Genomic DNA, 17475 nt, shown 5'->3' with positions numbered 1-17475 from the left:
AGGAAGTCTCATTTAAGACTTGCTATTAGAGTTTCAGATATTTGATACTTAATCCTAGAAAAAGAATTATATTAAAAAATTTGATAATTTGAATTTAATTGCTCATGTTGATGCTTAAGGGAAGGTGTTTAAGTACACGAATGTCCATTTCTGGTTTTTGTGTGTTTCTATGAGAATCTTTGGCATCGTAGAAAAGCAAAAAACATATAAGAATCTATATCTTCGAATATAGGGCATTGGCTACGGTAACATTTGAATTACTTTGGATTGTAAAACTATTAAAGGATTTGAGTATTAAAGTTCAATATCTAGTTGAAATTTGGGGTGATAACAATTTCAACAATTCAATTGAGCTTAAATCTTGTATATTTTGTATTTCATGATAGGACCAAACTAATTGAAAATAATGTTCATTAGGTTAGAGAAAAGGTTTTAGATGAAATTGTCAATGTAAAGAAACTGCATCAAAGGAACAACCGAACAAGTTGCATATTTTTACAAAATCACTAAATTGGGGTCCAACACTCTAATTTATCTAAAAATAAAAAATGTTTGATCCATTTCAAAGATGAGTTTGAAGGGAGTATTAAAGATTGATATACACACCAAAGCAATCTTATATTTTCTATATTTTTTATTGTCTTAAATACATGTTTATTTCATTTAATATTTTTCCTATAACATATTGCAGTTAAATGGTTAATTGCTAAGAAGGTGGTGTTTAATGGGCTAAAAGCAAGCATTGAAATTTGCTTTTTAAAGATGGAAACAACTAGAACATACGGACCTTCAATCAATGACCCGAACTCACAAATAATAGAGAGATAAATGTTCAATATTTATTTATAAAAAAGAATACTTTTGTTTATGGTAGATGAAATGAATTAATCAAGTTAAAATTGTAATGATATCAATAGAAAACAAATTGTAGCATTTACAAAACAAACTGACTACAAAATCCAGTAAAAAATCCACAAGAATTATCTAATGTTTACTAAAATGACTCTTTGGTGTTCCCCATGACGTCATACCTTCGTCAACACCACACCTCACCACCGCTTCCGGCGACCTGTCAAAATTAACCGACCGAATCATCACCGTCGGCTTCGTCGCCGGCAAATCTGGAAGTAACCCACCTTGCAGCATCCGCATCGCCTCCTTCATGGTGGGTCTCATCTCGTAATTTGGATGAACACATATCAACCCAGCCATTAACATCATCTCCATATCCATCCGATGAAATCTCCCCATCAAATTAGGATCTGCAGCAGCAACCAATTCCTTATCCTCCCACAAATCCCACACCCAATCAGTCATCATTGTCCCGTTCTCATCCACCGGCCGCCGCCCTGAAGCCACCTCCAACACCAACACCCCAAAACTGTACACGTCGGTTTTCACAGTCGGAACGCCGGAGTAGACGTATTCAGGAGCAAGGTAGCCCATTGTGCCCGCCGGAACCGTCGCTTCCCTCGCCCTCGAGCTATGCTCGTAAAGCTCCGCCGTTCCGAAATCGCCTAATTTTGGAGTGAAATCAACATCCAACATTATGTTACAGCTTTTTACGTTCCGGTGGATGATCGGACGTTCGCATTCTTCGTGTAGATAGATCAGCGCCGATGAAACTCCGAGCAGAACGTTCAATCTCGTTCCGAAATTCAATCTACTGGGAGTTATTCGAGTGTGAAGAATCTTGTCGAGTGATCCATTGGGCATGTATTCGTAAACCAGGACCAATTCGTTTCGCTCACAACACCATCCTTGAAGCTGCATTAGGTTTTTATGGCTTAACGAACCCACCATTGTTGCGAATTCTGCAGCGAATTGACTCCCAAACGATCCCGTTTTGGTGGGTTGGCGAAATCTTTTCACGGCGACGTTACCATACGGCGGAAGATTGGCTTCATACACAGTTGCAGAAGGCCGTTGACTGATTATTTGATTCCTGCTAAACCCTTTTGTGGCTGATCTGATTACAGAGAGTTCCAATCTTCTGGGCATTTTTTTCTCCTGAAATGTACGGATTTGGCCTTGTTCCATGAGATCTTGCATCTGATTTCTTCTCTTTAATACACACATGTAAAACACTACGAAACCCACAGTTAAAAGAATCAAAATCAGATTGAGAGCTAATAATCCAACGGCTAACTGAAACACCCTTTTGTCTTTATGATGATTATTTGGTAAACCCGTTTCGTGTTCTTCTTTGACGGGAGCCACCGGAAAACATATGAAACAGTTCCCCGGCCCAATGGCGTCAATGTCGATGATCGGAGACATAGATTCAGACGTCTTGAAATACCAACTATCAATCAAATGTGTTGCAGAGCCTCTTCCATTAGCAGCAGAGAAACCCACATACATATAACCACTGAATCGTTTTGAAAGATCGATAGGTGATACGAGAATGGGGTTTTCCGGTTTGGTCTGGGTATACCCGACCCAAATCTGGATGATCTTTTCTGGGTTTCTGTATTCAATCCAAGCTGTTATCTGTTTCCCACTCTTCAAATTGATCCTATTTGTCATTAAATCCACCGAAGCTACAGAAACAATGGAATCCAAATCAACCCCAACATGATTGTCGTTGATATCGTCAAGACCCTGGTCAAAATTGGTGTCGAATTCCACTGCCAAGAACGAAGAATCAAGTGTTTTCAAATCGATTGGTTTAGGTAAACCAAGAGACCCAACTGAGTGTGACAAGGAGTTTGAATCCGACGTGATCAAGAACGCTATTCCTTCGCCGGAGATACAGGGAGGCGGCGGAGGGATGACGGTGAACGTGAAACGGGTGAAGAAAGAATCGGTGGAATTGAATGAAGAATCAAGAAATCGAATTGGGTGTTTGTAGAATACTCTTCCGATGTTTGAATCTGGTGGATTTGAGATACAGTTATTGTGATGATGAGTGAGCGTGATGGAGGTCTGATTGAGAATGGTAGTGCCGAACATGGTGAAGTTTAATGGCGGAGTAGGAGGTGATGATGAAGTGAAGGTGAAGAAGAAGATGAAGAGAAATAGGAGCTTAATAATCATATTATAATGGAATGAAGAAGATAGAGTGCTTATGGAGGGAGAAATAATCGATGATGCAAAAAGTATGAACTGTAGGAATATGAACAGGAATACAGGGGCGTCGAACAAGATGATATTCGAGTCGCAACTGAGAGACTTCTGGATTCATTTTCCAAAATCAATTTTGGATAAGACCAACAAGGGGAAGGCTGAAGCGGAAACCTGCAACAAAAGTTTGGACTTTGGAGGGAAATGGAAAAGAGAAATATAAATAGATATATATCATCAATATTTTCTCTAATTACAATGTACGGCAAATTGCAGGAAAATCGAGTAATCTAGCTTTAATAAAAGGATCTAACTATAATAAGACTATTAGGTGTCAGCAACATGTTATATCACACCCAAAATGTGTCATGTCAGCATCCTACTCATACATGGTGTTATAACACCCAAGGTGGAAATGGGCAACATCTAATAACATGTGATAACACCAATTATTTTCTATTTTTTTTTAATTTTTTTTTATGTTTTTTTTCTATATTTCGAATTTTTTTTTTTATTTATTTATATTTGAAACGTAAAAATAAAATTTTAATAAATCTTAAATTAAAAAAAAAATTACAACAAAACACAAAAACATTTCAAAACCTAAAAAAAACAAAAAAACAAAAAAAAGATGATAAAACCTACATTTTTTGCCCTAAAACTATTCATCTTCATCTTCGTGACCAACATAAATGTAATCCGCCAAGTCTTCACGGAGTTGCTTGTGTTTTCGCTGATCTTGAATATCAACCACTCTATGTAAATATTCTGATGTCCCTGGTTGAAATTGCACATGTCTTGGTTCCGTAGGAGAATACGTTGCAATATTGCGTCCTTTATCTTCGACAACCATGTTATGCATTATGATACATGCATACATGATATATCGTAGAGTATCTAACTCATAAGGTCTCGCCGCATGTTCTACAATGTGTCATTTTGATTTCAAAACCCCAAAAGCACGTTCAACGTCCTTACGTGCTCCTTCTTGTCGTCTCTTGAAATATTTGTCCCTTGGATCTATTGGGTGTCGAAACGCCTTCACAAACGTAGAATATTGTGGATATATTCCGTCTGTAAGGTAATACCCGAACTTATATTCATTTCCATTCACTGTGAAAGGAGCATCCGGGGCTTTTCCTGATAAAAGATCCTCAAATAGCGGTGATTGATCGAGAACGTTGACGTCGTTGTTAGAACCCGCAACCCCGAAAAAAACATGTCAAATCCATAAATCTTGTGAAGCAACAGCCTCTAATACCAACGAAGGCGCTCCATGATGACCGCTCGAATACTGGCCTTTCCACGCCACGGGGCAATTTCTCCATTTTCAGTGTGTGCAGTCAATGCTCCCAAGCATACCCGGAAAACCATGTCTTTCTTCATGCGCCGCATATAATTGTTGCATATCATGCAACGAAGGTTTGCGCAAATATTGGTCACCGAAGGTTTCGACAACACCTCTTGCCAATAAATACAAACTTTCTCGTGCGGTCCTCTCAGACATTCTCATGTAATCGTCAATAGAATCGGGCGACTCCCCCATTGCCATAAGTTTAATTGCAGCAACACATTTTTGCAACCCTGTGAATCCTCGTTTGCCTCTAGCATCATATCTCATTTGGAAAAATTCATACCTAAATAAATATTAAACACGTAAAAATTATATTTATATTTATCTAAAAGTGACATTTTATAAATTATAAAAGTTGAAACAAACGATACCTAAATAAATAGTAAACAAACGATACCTAAATAAATATTAAACACGTAAAAATTATATCTATATTTATCTAAAAGTGACATTTTATTAATTATAAAAGTTGAAACAAACGATACATTGCTTCCATAGCGTTGGCTATCCTTTCAAAAACATTTTTTCGCAAACGAAATCTTCTTTTGAAATCGTTTGGTTGGTAGACAAAATTTTCCGCAAAGTAATCGTTAAGTAGTCGTCTATGCCCTTCCTCGCGATCTCTATTTAACGCCGCACGCCGCGTGAGTAATGGAGCTGGATCTAGCTGTAATAGGCTGCTTGTATAATACTGGTACATCATACTCACGAACAAATCATCTTCGTTGTTATCATCGTTGTACGGATGGGCCGGATCAAATTCATTCATAGTTGGTTGATTTTTGTGTTTGTGTTTTGAGTGATATAGAAATAGAGATAGATATAGAGAAATATGTGTAGTAAAAAGAATGAGGTATATATATATATAAAATGAAAATGCAATTAGTAATTTTTTTTTATTTAAAGTTACCGTTTTTAAACGGTTTGAATTTGTAAACGGTCCAATTTTACGCGTTATGAAATGTTACCACAATCACGCGACGTAACATAACATGCGATAACGGGAGGGGGGGGGGCGGTGTTCCCCCGTTATGGCGCCGTTATGGCGCTGCCACATCAGATAACGCCACACGGGCGTTGCCCACACCCGCCCCTCTAAAAGAGTAGTCTTTTTGCCATGGCGTTTTCTTAGACCCTCTTCCAAATGTTTTCCTGCCTACAGGCTCTTTTTGATAAATGTATGGACATATTTTTTTTTATAAATTTAAATATACCAGAAAAATATGGTAAATCCCATTAAATAATGACATAAGACCATAAGGTGTGAGCAACTAGATTTTGGTGTCACATCACATGCCACATCATCAATGGTGTTATAACACCAAGTGGGGAAATGGGCAACATGTTGTATCTTGTTATGACACCAACTTTTTTTCCATTTTATAATTTATTTTTTATTTATTTCGATTTTTTTTAAATTTAGACAAATATTTTTTAAATATAAATAATAAATAAACATAATGTTTAAAAATTATAAATAACAATTAAAATTTTTTAAAGATTAAAATTAACATAAAGACTAAATTTAGTCTTCATTCTTTTTCCTGATTTCACTCTTCATTCAGTTTCCTTTTATTATATTAATAAAAATCCCATAAAATGGCCCATTAAATTATCATCAAGATATGTTAATAAACTGAATCTAAAAAAATCAGTATTTCAGAATTGAAATTGTACTGGTTTTCTCACTTCATATTTTTTTTTCTTCTCATTGTATAATGGATTAGCGACACTGAACTCAAGTCCAAATTATCCGATTTCCGGGTACCAGTGCCACTCAACCCCTCATCGTATTCCAACTCATTCGCTTTCCTTAAGTTGACCATTATTGCATATATATTGTAAAGAGAAGAATGAAATTGAATAAGTGGAATATTCATTTGGTGATTATAGGTCGAGAAAGTTGGAATTGAGTTGAATAACAGCTTTGAGAAGTTGGTTTTGTGGTATTCTTCATTTTAATTAGAGATAATTTGAAAAAATAAATTGTTATAACATTGCTTTGTTTTATGCCTTATGTAGGATCTGGGATGAAGGCTAAATGTAAGAAGAGTCAGATGAGTAATTTTGTTGAGCGGTCATGACTTTTAGATTATGATTGATTTGAGAGTAAGATACTCATTTATTATCATTATCATGCTTTTCATTTTCTGAGTTAAAAATGCAATGTGACATTAGCAAACGAGAGCGTTAAACATCATAAAAGAAATACATTAAACACTACAAAGTTTTCTAATTTTAATATTTACAGCACTTTGCGAACTAATACTAAAAAGTATCTCAAATTTTAATCTACACATACACATTTTTAAATCTTAATGCCTTTTAGCTATTAGTTAAACGTTTATGTTAGAGAAGAACATCATCATGGTAATGGTTTTATTTTTTTATTTTTTTTAATTGGTCCTTGTAGTGCTTCGTTTAAGAAAATGTCTAAGAAATGAAAATATAACATAAGCACGTTATTATTTCAAATATGTTCAAGATGGGGTATGAAACACATGATAAAGCTTGTTTGAGAATGAAAATGAAGGCACTGCTTCATTTACATCAAGTTCAAATTTTAATTAAGTTATAAAACATAGTAAAGAAATATTAATAAAATATATTAAGATTTTAAATTATCAATGTTTATTTTTAACCGTGGTTTCCACGGGTATTAACCTAGTATTTTAATAATAATAACCAATTAAATTTGTTCCGTAAAATGATCATTTTCTTTGAAATATATCATTTTTTTAGGGAAAATGAGTAATCTAATTTTTATAAACGTGTATTTTAATAATAATAACCAATTTAAATTTGGTTATGTAAAATGACTATTTTTTCTGGAATATACTATTTTGGAGTCAGTATATATATTCTGTAGCTTTGGTCCGTAATAAGAATATTCGTACATTTCGGACTTACTTTCCGGAGTACCACTGTCTGAAACAATAATCTATGTACAATTGCCATGCCCATAATTTGAAGCGGCATTATGAAGTCACACACACGTTCCGTACAGTTAATCTAGAATAAAAAAAAACATTAATTTTCATCCCCTATATATAAATGTTCGACGCTTACTTTGGATCATCTGTAATTATCTCCTATAACTCCTTGAAGCCGAGTTTCTCAAAGAGTGAAAACGAAGAAAGCTTGTTTACCTACGCAACTTTAGGCGGGTCAACCCTCATACTTACACAAACATCAAAACTGACATGATGGATCGTTTCCAAGTTTGTTTTGTGGCTATTGGATGTATGATAAATTTTTTTGTTCCAAATTTTTATTGTTTCTTTAAAACTGATATCATTTGTATACTTAACACTAATTGGTTTGTTTTTCCAAAAAATACAGCTACATGCATTCATAGGTTGTTTGATGTTTGTCATATTTATAGGCAGTGTCTGTCTAAGAGGTTACTAACTAAAGACAATGTTCGTAGTTGGTTGATATGGACGAGAACAACAGACCCTCCTTATAGCATTTGGTTTGGGCGTGACAATTAGTGTTGACTCTTATACCTGGTTCCTGATAAGGTTGAAGGAAGCTCTTAAAGAGGGTAGGGAAGTATCGTTCATAACCAATATGGATGATGTCATTAGTTCTGTCGGCTAACCCATGATGCACATGATGTGCTTGCCAACATCGGTCATGCGAAAAAGGGCAAAATCCTATTTCCCTATCATTAGTTGGAATGTACTCAACATTGATATTCCACAATTTTGTTGGTGTTATCGGTTAATCAATGCAATATACCGATAATAACGCTTACTGAGACAATTCGTGACTAAATTCAACAGATATTTGTTGAATGCAATTTAATTTGAGGTAAAATACCGTAAAATATTTAATTATTTTTTACTTGTACAATAACCCTAATTGATAATATTTACTTTTTAGGGTGGTTGACTAGCGTACTCACCCCGTATGCAAAAATAGTGCTTCATAGGAGGATGCAAAATTATATTCGGTGGCAAGCAACAATGATCCCGCTCAAGATTCCACCCGAAATCCCCTCTCCATTCTCGTCTGGCATTTTTTGTGTTTTATTTTAAAACAACTTGTGTTGTAGATCTGAACCACCATACATGTTCAACGGCCAAAAAATATACTCGTCTAGGAGCCTCTGGGAAAGGACCCACAATGTCGATTCCTCATTGGTGAAAGGGCCATGGGTTGGTAATGTTGGTTTGCTTTGTAGATGGGACCCTTTGTACTGGCGAGAAGCTTTGGAATTCAACACATATCCTTGTGATTTCTTCTGCTCTAATGTACATTTTTGGCAAATAGAGTCCCATCCGCAAGACTCTACTAGTCAGGGCTCTTGCTCCCTTGTGTGCTTTCGCCTCACCAGCGTGTGTTTGTTTGAGTACTTATTGGCCTTCATTGTCATTAATGCATTTCAACCATGAAGTTAGGCACCCTTTCTTGTATAGGTTGCCATTATTGATCATGAAATGTGAGGCCTTTATTTTTATCTTCCTTGCTTCTGCGACGTCGTCTAGTAGATTACCAAATATCAAATAATCGTACATCGGAGTAATCCAAGTAGTTTCCTCTGCGTTATTGTGTCAATAGATTCTTCGTCTATACTCCTATTGTATAATACTTCTACTAAAACACTTTTTGACAGATGATTGAATGTCGTTGTTGTTAGATTAGGTGTCTAAGCCAATAACTAAATTGGTATATACTTCAGTTATTAGCAAAGTCCTTTTTGGTTGCCCTCTAACCTAGTAATTGGCTAGAATGACTTTTGGAGAGATAAGTTGATTTATTAATTTTTTATAAGATTAATAAATAACAATAAATAATTTATCAATATATTATGAGAATAATATAATAATTAGAAATATTATTATTTAATTAAAAATTAATTAGAAATAATTTTGGGATTAATTGTATTAATTAAAAGTACAAGGACCTAAGATATAATTGCTCAATAGTTGAACAAAAGGGATTCCAAAACCTTACAAGGGGGTGGACGGTTTTGGGGTGGTTCTAGGGTTTCTAGAATATTTGTTGGGTCGAATGTAAATAGTGAGAAGTTGAAAGTAGTTTGTGTTTGTAAAGTGTCGAAACTTGTATAGTTTCGACACTCTATCTATTTATAAGGCAATTTAGTTTCGACACTTAAATGTCTAGTCCTTGTATTTTTTTGTGAGTCTGTAGTACCCTATAAATAGGGTAAGTACATAGAGTAGAGTAAAGAATGACCTAAGAGTCATTATTCTTCTTGTACTCAGAAACTCTCTTGTACTCTTCAGACGTAATCGATCCAAACAGATCTTATTTAGATCTTGTGTCCATTTACAACTTTAATTGATTCAATCGTGTTCTTAATAAATTTCTAACATGATTCAATTGGTATCAGAGCAGGATCCACTCAATCGATTGAAGTTTTCACGTAATTTTTTTTTGAATCGCTCTTTTCGATTCAAAATCTTTCGCAAATTGAATCAAGAAACCGGTGTCAATTGATTGTATTGAATTGATTATGCACTCTGTGTGTTAGATCGATTGATTTCTGATCAATATCTGATTGATTTCTTTCTCAGATTTCTATTTGAATAAAAAATTCTCTTTCTTCAAAATCCGTACAACAATGGCGAATTTCTGTATGAACATGATGACTAATTTCTCTTACTTACTCGGATCATCAACAAAGATTCTGATGTTGATTTCGGAGTATTATGAGCAATGGGCTGACAGGATGGAGGATTATCTGAATGATATTGATGAAGATCTGATGATATTGATAGTTTATTTTATTTACTTATTTTTATAGTTTATTTTAGTATATTTCATTCATATTTTAGTTAATTTCCATATATATTTTCCTTTTTGTTATTTTATGACCACTTTCGGGTACTTTCTAGTTTCGTGAGCATAATTGCAGATTTTAAGGAGACTAGCGGAGCGGGAATGTTCAGGGATTATGGGAAGCGATTGGGCTTGGAGGATAACAAGGATTTTGGGCTTGATGGCTATGGAGGTGATGCATGAAGTGGGCTTGAAAATTAATTGAAGGCTTGGAAGAAATAAACTTTAAAGATGCGAGATGCAGGGGATTTTTCAAGTGAGTGAAGATTGATGATCGGGAGATTACGGGAGCTGCGAATCGTTTAGAAAAGGCTAGTTGGGCTCAAAATGAAGAAAGCTTGAAGAAAAATGGGCTAGAAACTGATCGGGCTCAAACTGGGCCAATGGTTAAGCTGTGGAAGCCCAACACTTGAAGAAGGCCAAAACTCCGTCATCCTTACGCGGCCCGCGTGGATCCCTGCATGGGGCATTTTTGGAAATTCAAATGGAGCTCTATATGGGGAAGGTTGGTGTGCCACTTTTCACAACTTTTACACATCCGAAAATACAACTATTCTCTGGAGAATTTGGAGCATTTTGAAGACCAAAAACCTTGAAGAACTTCATCATTTTGGCTCTTGATTCTTGTTAAATGTTTGGTACAATCTTATCTAACTTTTTTTATTCAAGTTTATCCATGCTTGGCTAAACGAAACTTGGTTGACTTTGGAGAAATCCTTTGACTTTTTGTTGAATGTTGAAGATTCCATGAACTTGTGTTTGAATCTTTATGAGAATGTTTTGTATTTTAACATCTTATCACTACTTGTATGTTTTTATTCATGAGTTTAAATGTGTTTGTGGTGATTAGTTGGCTAATTTCTTGATTAAGTTAAGGATCTTCAAATTAGCAAGCAACATATGAATTTTGTGTTAGTTTTACTTCACACAATCATAAAAACATTTTCTCCAACATGGTAGTGGAAGCTTTTGACTCCTCTTGAATTTGGTGACTTTTTGGTTTTTAATGCTAGTTGACTTTCACTAATTACATGCTTAATGGAAATTGTGACTTTGACTAAGGAAATTGTTATGAGCTTCTCTAACCATTTTAACAATTAAGAAAAGTCTAGGTAATCTCAAGCTTCTTGGATTACTATAGCCAAATTAAATAATTAAAACAAGTATTGCACCATTGGATTCTAGTGATATGTTCATCAAAAGTCAAAGTGAGGAAACCTTGAGTCAACCATCTTTCTCTTATTGATTTTACATCAAACTCTTATTTTTGCTAAATCGTTCATTTAAGTTCTAGTTTAATTCTAGTTTTAATTTAAGTATTTCAAAATAATCAAAACCCCCCATTTTTATTTTTATTGCCTTTTTACAAGTACTTTTGCAAAGAGATTTTCCATAGAGTTATAAAATTGAACCAATCTCCGCGGATTCGACCCTTTTACAACTATACACTATTTTAGTGTAAAAGATTTAGGGTTATTTATTTTGTTGGCCTCGACAACCACCAGAGATCCATAAAAAGAGGACCATTTAGTCAAGATATGTTGGTCGATGTTGGTACCCGAGGCATCTGGTATAAGACCTTGGAGGGTTTCTGTGGCATCCTTGGTAAAGACCTCGGGGGGGTTCCCGATGCGCATGGGCGCGGGGTTCCTGAGGCACCCGGAGTAAGACCTTGGAGGGTTTCCAGGCATCCTTATATGGGCTTTATGGGAGGGCTGGGAGTTTGGGTCTCCCTTGATGATTCAAGTCCTAACATTATCTCATATTATTATTCAACAGCGGAGGTTACAGCCCGTTAGGAGAGCAGCTTTTATATTCAGCAGACAAAGGTGAGTCTCCTCACCATACCAATGGGTCTAAGGCACCAAGGCCGGCGCATCAATTGTTATGTGATGTGTTATGCTTGATTAATTGTGACAGGGGTTCCCGAGGCACTTGGTATAAGACCTCGGAGGGTTTCCGAGGCATCCTCGGTAAAGACCTCGGGGGGTTCCCGAGGCATCTGGTATAAGACCTAGGAGGGTTCCCGATGCATATGTTGTGTGCATGGCTTATGTGATGTATGTAGCCGTAGGGCTAATATGATATGCGGTAACTGATTTGTATGTGTGGTATGCTCTGGGGAACTCACTAAACATTAGCTTACAGTTTGTGGATTTGTTTCAGGTACATCTGAGCCCAAGGGCAAGGGCAAGGTTTGATGTCGTGGCGTGCACTCTCACGTGGATGTTTTACGGGACACTCTGATAAACTGAAAAATAAAGTTGTTATGAATATGGATTTGAAACAATTGTTTTGGAACTTCTTGATTCATGGGAATGTATTTGGTTAATTAAAAATGAAAATTTGTTTTGAAAATTTGGGTTGTTACATTATTCAACTCCAACGAAGAAACAGTTGCATATTATTCAAACAATAAGGTCGAGAAACTATTTAAAAAGCAATTTAATGGAAAGTTCAAGAATAATTATGATGGCAAGGGTGTATCTTTGACTGGGAAATTTGTGAAGGCAACAATAAAGGTAGAAAATAAAGATGTAGAGAGTTTGAATGAGAATAAGAAGGAATTGAATTTGAAGGGTGTTTCTGGATATAATTGTAACTGATGCAATGGTTACAAACACTTAGCGAAAGATTGTATGCTAAGAAAGAAAGAAGAGCAGAAGGAGAGAGTTAAGGATGAGGCTTAGTATGTTGAGAAGATTTGTAACATCTGGTTTTGAGGAACTTGTATTATCCCATCGAACTTATCGTGTTTGTTTTAAAAGGTCACCCAACTTTTTTTTTGTACATTAAGGGAATGAACTCTTGTTTAACCTGTTAAAAAAGTCACTTAACCCACTATATGAGGTTTTAATCTCATTGTATCCACATTTCAGTTTCTTATACCCAAATCCTTTAATCAATCGGAACCAGTACTCTTTAAATACATCTCTTCTTCAGTGCCACTCCAAAAATGGTGAACACCATATCCAAAATCAAAAAAAGCCAGAACACTAAGAACAACCAAAACACCAAATAAAACCAAAAACACCAAAAAATCCCAAAACAACCCAGAACACCAAAAAACCAAAAATCCTTCTTCTTCCTCTTCCAAACCATTTGCTGATGATACTTACTGTTCCTAGTAGCTTCCAGTTGCAATATACGAAACCATTGCTTGTAAGCAAATAGCTGTGAAGCTTGCTTCATAAACTGACTGATCATGTCTTCTTTTACATTGATTGCTTTTTGTGCAGCTTTTTCAGCTTCCCTTGCTCGTGTTTGAGAATGGAAAAGTGCTTCTAAAAGCTCAGGCTTGCTCAGTTCATTTTGACTCTTTTTCTCTGCTTCAAATTCCTTGATTTTTGCATATTTTTCTTCCATTTCCATGGTTTCCCATGATGGTTCTCAAAAAGAGTTGGGATTTTCTTTAGCTTGATGTTGTAACCACAATTTGGTGTCACCTGCAAGATCATATAACTTGACTCCATCACCGGGACTTTCTTCTGAAGGTGATTTAGATGAAGATGGTGAAGTTCCCTTGTAATCTTCTTGAACTACGGAACTATTAGCGTAATGAACCCACCTAGGCTTACCTTCTCCTGAATCCGTTATCTCCTGAACAGATTTACAGAAAAATCAAACGAATAATTAGGAAATAGCACATCTGCCGCCTGTTAACATGAAGATGTGTAACAATCAGATAACAAGATATCGATCGATGAATCTGGTTGTAGGGTTAACCATGGAATTAAGGAACAATCAGATACAAGAGCAATCGATTAAACAAAGTAGTATCAATAATTGATCCGATTAAACAAAGTAGAAATTGGCAAATAATTAATGATGAAATGAACAACAAAGAGCAATACCTTTTAACATGAAGATGGGTAACAAGATATCGATCGATGAATCTGATTTCTTGGTTGGTGGTCGTATCGATCGATGAATCTGCAAGTATGAATTACAAGACCCGTCCTCCACTATTGTAATAAAAGAAGCCAGGAGAGATCGAGGCCATCTTCATTTGGCGGATACCCTTGATGGAAATCGGAACCATTCACATTTGAATGTGTACGAGATCTGGGTGGTCAAACAGTGGTCAAGGCATACTTTTTACAGGCTTACCCGGTATTAGGTCACATAAGGATGTTTTAAAATAGGAAAATGAGAGTTCATTCCCTTAATGTACAAAAAAAAGTTGAGTGAAATTTTAAAACAAACACGATAAGTTCGATGGGCTAATATGACATTTGCCCTATTGAGATTTATTGCATATTGGTCCTTAAGTAAATGGAATAGTGCAAGGGCCACATCAATCCTATGGTGCACATGCAACCCTAATGCTTTGGATCTAGGTTTTTCTCAAGTTATACATGCAATATTAATCATCCAAAACATGAACCCTAACTAGCATACAATTTTCGAGATTTACAATCATAAAACCAAGTTAGGAGAATACCTTTTCCTTGCATCTTGTAAATCTTGACCTTCAAGATCTTAGTGCCTCAATTGTTGTACCTCTAACGAGTCACAAAAACCAAGTAACAATTGGAAGAATATGAGAGAGGTTAGAGAGGCTCAAAATCGGCTAGGGTTTCTTTCTTAGAAGAATAGGCCGAAATTGGGAGTCCAGGGGGTTCCTTTTATAGTTGAGGCTTATAGGGTTTTCAACATGGAAACCCTAATTCCCTTGCTTAGGCCCTAAGAAACATATGGATTACCATAAGTCAAGCCTTGGACGAAATCTATATGGATCCCCATGAAGATTTCGTCCACCCTATACCAATAGGGTCCATGAGCCCAAACTACAACTATTACTGATTTACATAATCAGTCCCTATTAATTTAATCAGTCTCTTTTGATCACTAAATTAATTTCAAATTAATTCTTGATCAATACTAATTAAATAATATGATTTCTTAATTAATATATTATTCTTATAATATATTAATAAATCACAATTAACCTCTTTCTCTATTATCCATCCTATCAAATTGCTATAGTGAAGGCAACCCAAAAGGACCATGCTACTATCGGGTCAAGTACATACCAATTATAGTTATGGGCTTAGACATCTAATCCAACAGTCTCTCATTTGGATAAGTCTAATAACTATAATTTTCAATGCAACTTCAAATTCCGATTAGCAATCGTAGCTCTCAAATAGCCGCTATCGAACTCTGACCTAGTCAATGACGCGTCCTTTAGATAAGGGATCATATAATCCTCTATTCTTCAAGATATCGTGTGGACAAAGACATGGAATAGAGTCATACTCAATGTCCAACTGTTTGTTTCCCGATTTCTGATTTGTTTGACATAGAACTTAATTGAACACATCAATTCAGTGTTGATCGGGCCCGGCATATAAATCAACACAAAATCATCGAGGGGACCAAGATATTGCTTTTAATCCTCTTAGTATAAAAGGAACAGATAAACTTTGACTTATATGCTTGTACTAATTACTTGTCAATTTATACACAACAATACGTTTTATAACATCAAGTGACTGATGCGTTTTCATACTATCAATGTACAACCAACTCATAATCAACAACTCATATATCTTGGTTTGAAGATTATAAGATATTATCATATCACAATCACTTGTGATAAATTCCATGAAGTAATTCATATGAGCGTGGGTTTAATCCAATAATCAAATCCCTATTTCAAGAATACTCATGAACGTTGCAGCAAACTTTTGCTATGTCTAAACACTTAGACAATCTACAAGCCAATTCATGACAGTCTATCCTCATAACTTACTTCCAAAGTATGATTGACTGTGGATAATTCGAATAATCCTATTATTCAAGAAGTAAAACATGCAAAGGTGAAACACAAAATAAACAATTGACAAAAGATAGTAAACTTTACTCATAAATAAAACTCTTATTACTTAATCATCAAATGTCAATTACATTTATTTATTACAAGTTTATAACTGTCTATCTAATCACTAAAAATAATATCGTCCCTCGGGCCAATGCTCCTAGAATGCTGAAAATGCTTAACCCTACTTAGTCCCTTTGTAAGAGGATCTGTTGGGTTCTCCTCTGACGATACCCTCTTCACTACAAGGAGTCCCTCTTCTACCCCATGTATGATGAAGTGATATTTTCTGTCGATGTGCCTAGATCTGCCATGATCCCTTTCTTCCTTGGTTAAGGCGACCGCACCCTTGTTATCACAGAAAATTTCCATGCTCCTTTATAGCCGGTACAACTCCAAGGTCTCCAATGAATTTCTTTATCCATATTGCCACCTTCGACGCTTCGATCGCTTCTATGTACTCTGATTCGCACGTTGAATCAGCTACGGTCTCCTGCTTATAACTTTTCCAAGTCACTGCTCCTCCATTTATGGTAAATACCCAGCCCGACTGAGAGCGGAAATTATCTCGGTCGATCTGAAAGCTGGCGTCACTATACCCTGTCACTCTCAAGTCATCACTCCGACCGAGGGTAAGGACCCAATCCTTAGTCGTTTGTAGGTACTTTAGAATGTTCTTTACTGCTATCCAATGAGCTCTACCAGGGTTCCCTTGATATCGACTAATCATGCTCAAAGCAAAAGCCACATCAGGGCGAGTACATGTCATAGCATACATGATCGATCCAACAGCGGAAGCATATGGCACTCGCCTCATCTCTACCATCTCGACATCAGTACTCAGACTCTGATTTTTACTCAGTTTGGTATTGCTCTGGATAGGTAATTCTCCTTTCTTGGAATTCTCCATGTTAAAACGTTTCAACACCCTGTCCAAGTAGGTACTTTGACTAAGTCCTATTAGTCTTGTTGGGTTTTGAGCATTCTAATACTCCTATGGTGTACATGCAACCCTATGTGATTTGGATCTATGTTTTCTCTATTATACATGCATACATTCAAAATTCCAAAGCATCATCCTAATTGGCATATTATGAAGCAACTATACTACAAAAGTCTAGTTAGATGACATACCTTTTGATGGAGATTGAAGTCTTGAACCTTTAAGAGCTTAGTGCCCCAAGTGTTGCACCTCAAATGGTTCACACAACACCACCAACAATTGGAATAACTTGAGAGAAGGTTATTTGGTTCACCCTTTATGAAATTTGGCTGCCCTCTTTTGTGTATGCACTAGTGCCCATTTCATGAACCATAGGGCCCTTTATATAGTGTGGCTCATTAGGGTTACACCATGTAAACCCATGACTTTCCATTTCCTTCATGATAAAGCCTTCATGGAGTATCCATGGGTTAAGCC

General features: G+C 35.9%; 1 protein-coding gene and 1 pseudogene across 1 annotated transcript; both read right to left on the bottom strand.

Moving 5' to 3' along the window:
- Positions 1 to 888: 888 nt before the first annotated feature.
- Positions 889 to 3224, bottom strand: LOC145120327 (L-type lectin-domain containing receptor kinase S.6 pseudogene; annotated as a pseudogene).
- Positions 3225 to 4000: 776 nt separating this feature from the next.
- Positions 4001 to 5189, bottom strand: LOC145122349 (uncharacterized). Its single transcript, XM_079057963.1, has 4 exons — positions 4906 to 5189; positions 4809 to 4817; positions 4429 to 4703; positions 4001 to 4206 (listed from the first exon to the last, which is right to left on the bottom strand). The coding sequence occupies exons 1-4, from the start codon at positions 5187 to 5189 to the stop codon at positions 4001 to 4003; spliced, it is 774 nt and encodes a 257-aa protein (XP_078914089.1).
- Positions 5190 to 17475: the final 12286 nt, after the last annotated feature.

This window comes from Lactuca virosa, chromosome 6, assembly GCF_052849685.1.
Source record: "Lactuca virosa cultivar CGN04683 chromosome 6, Lactuca_virosa_CGN04683_v6, whole genome shotgun sequence".
NCBI classification, from domain to species: Eukaryota; Viridiplantae; Streptophyta; class Magnoliopsida; order Asterales; family Asteraceae; genus Lactuca; species Lactuca virosa.
The sequence above is the reverse complement of the archived record's forward strand: the minus strand, read 5'-3'. Positions and strand labels throughout refer to the sequence as shown.

Coding starts and splice junctions, on each gene's coding strand:
- LOC145122349 (XM_079057963.1), bottom strand. CDS start 5,189: ATGAATGAATTTGATCCGGCCCATCCGTACAACGATGATAACAACGAA. Junction 4,207..4,428: donor AGAAAGACATGGTTTTCCGG/GTATGCTTGGGA, acceptor ATCTTTTATCAG/GAAAAGCCCCGGATGCTCCT.